The sequence below is a fragment of the Merops nubicus genome, unplaced genomic scaffold (genome assembly GCF_000691845.1).
Source record: "Merops nubicus isolate BGI_N331 unplaced genomic scaffold, ASM69184v1 scaffold21936, whole genome shotgun sequence".
NCBI classification, from domain to species: domain Eukaryota; kingdom Metazoa; phylum Chordata; class Aves; order Coraciiformes; family Meropidae; genus Merops; species Merops nubicus.
The window spans coordinates 1-2431 of NW_008617213.1; the positions used below are offsets into that span (position 1 = coordinate 1).

Genomic DNA, 2431 nt, shown 5'->3' on the forward strand with positions numbered 1-2431 from the left:
TTAGAGCGCGGCACCGCCCGCCCCGTCGTGGCCGAGAGGCTGGACTGGGAGGAGCTGTGCGGGCCCGCTGCCGCCTGCACGCTCCCCTTCGAGCTGCTGCTGGCAGACCCCCTGCAGTTCTGGCGGGTCGAGGTGGCCGTGAGTGACATCAATGACCATTCGACCGACTTCCCCAAGGAACACATAAGTTTTAAGATACTGGGGAAGAGCGACTCGGGCTCATGTTTCCTGCTGGAGGGACCTCAGGACCTGGATGTTGGCAGCAACAGTGACCAGGCTTACAGCATCGCTCCCAAGAATGAGTACTTTATCATCTTTGGGAATCAGAATGAGGATAATAAATATGTGGAACTGGTCTTGGAGAAACTGCTAAACAGAGAGTAGCAGGTGGAGGGGAGTATCAGTCTCATTGCTGTGGTTGGGGGCTCTCCGCCCAGGAGCGGGACCACCCAAATCCATGTTGTCATTCTCAATGTAAATGACAACACTCCCATCTTCACCCAGACACTGAATGGTGGATGAGTTTTGGGAAATGCTCTGGTGGGCTCTGTGGTTCTGAGTGTGGAGGCCACCCATTGGGGTGTGGGAGCACATGGGGACATCTCCTATCAGTTCAGCCAAGGGGTGGGCCAGAGCCATTCTGCCTTTGGGATTGACCCCACGAGTGGTGAAATTAAACTTGCAAAGGCTCTGTGCTTCGAGGTATTGGAGAATAATGAGCTCAGCGTGCAGGCCACAGATGGTGGGGGCCTCTTGGCAGTCTGCAAGGTCTTGGTGGAGGAAGTGGATGTGAACGATAACACCCCAGAGGTGGTGGTCAGCTCCTTCAGCAGCCCGCTCCCCAAGAACACTTTACCTGCGACAGTGGTTGCCCTCTTTGCGGTCAAGGACCAAGATGGAGGTTACAATGGGAAGATCTGTGACCTTGAAGACCAGCTGTCCTTCTGCCTGTGGCTAGAAAATAAGAATTACTATGAACTAGTGACTGTGAGCACGCTGGACCCGAAGGAGACAGCTCGGTACATCGTCATTGTCACAGCAGCAGATGTGGGCTCCTCTCCTCTCCTCTCCTCTCCTCTCCTCCCAGACGTTCAGAGTGGACATTTCTGCCGCTCCTCGCCTCTCCTCTCCTCTCCTCTCCTCCCAGACGTTCAGAGTGGACATTTCTGATGTCAATGACAACGCACCTGTCTTCAACCAGACATCATACACCATCTACGTGCATGAGAACAAGGTCCCCCTGGTGCTCATTGGTGCTCTCAGTGCCTTGAATGCTGATGTGGGTCTCAATGCCAAGGTGACCTATTCTCTGGCACTGGGCCACCTCACAGAGCAGTCTCTCTGCTCCTGTGTCTCTGTGAACTCTGAGAATGGGGATCTGTTTGTGATGTGGCCCCTGGACTATGAGCAGCTCAGATGTGGGGTCACTGCCCCTTAGTGCCAAACATCACCATCCGTGTGGTTGAGGTGGACGATAACAACAATGCACCAGTGGTGCTGTACCCAGCCCAGGACAGCAGCCCACAGTCCAGCAAGCTGGTGCCCATGTTGGCAGGCTACCTTGTCACCAAAGTGGTGGCCGTTGATGGCCACTTGTTTCAGAACTTGTGGCTCTTGTACCACATGCTGAAGACGAGCGACCCCAGGCTGTTTGCGGTGGGTGCCCAAAGCGGGGAGGTGCAGCTGCAGAGGTCCGTCACAGAGAGAGATGTTGTAAGACAGAAGCTCATCATCCTGGTGCGAGACAATGGGCAGCCACCACTGACGGCCACCGCGGCACTGAGCACGCTCCTGCTCCATCACTTCTCAGATGTGCACCTACTGCAAAACAGCCTGGCCATGAAAGAGTAGGATGACTCCTTGACAACCTATTTTATCATTTCATTGGTCTTCATCTCATTCCCCTTCCTTGTACCCACAACAGGAATCGTTGCTCACAAGTTGTGCAAGAGAAAGGAGATGAAGTGTGTCCATGTGCTTTGCAGTGGCAGCAAATGGAAGAGTGACCTGGCTAATGTGGCTACTTCTGGGACCCTGCCCCACAAGTACTGCTATGAGATCAGACTCACAGCACGCTCAGGCAACAGTGAGTTCATGTTCCTGAAGCCTATTCTGCCCAGCTTGCCACCACAGCACTGTGCCACAGGTGGGGGCATCAATGATGAACAGGATTTCCCCTGTGGCCCTGTCACCATGGAGGACATGGCACATGGCAACCCAAGGGTGCTCTCTGTGGAACCCTGCAATGGTCTTTTCTTCCACTAGCATCCTGTCAGCACAGCCTAAGGCATCACGATAGGAGGGGATCATTTGCTACACCATGTGGCAATGCTTCTTTCAAGTGTAGATCTGTATTTGCAATTGGTGTCTCCAGTTTCCCTTTGACTTGAAGTCAGAAGAGACCTTGCCTCTCCCTCCAAGGAGCCAAACC

At 53.9% G+C, this 2431-nt stretch overlaps 1 protein-coding gene across 1 annotated transcript; it reads left to right on the forward strand.

The window, feature by feature from the left end:
- Positions 1 to 93: 93 nt before the first annotated feature.
- On the forward strand, positions 94 to 1851 carry LOC103775615 (protocadherin beta-7-like; the record flags this gene model as incomplete). Its single annotated transcript, XM_008943081.1, has 4 exons — positions 94 to 380; positions 561 to 1047; positions 1148 to 1253; positions 1439 to 1851. Coding segments are annotated over 4 exons (1293 nt in total), but the record flags the coding sequence as incomplete, so codon positions are not given.
- Positions 1852 to 2431: the final 580 nt, after the last annotated feature.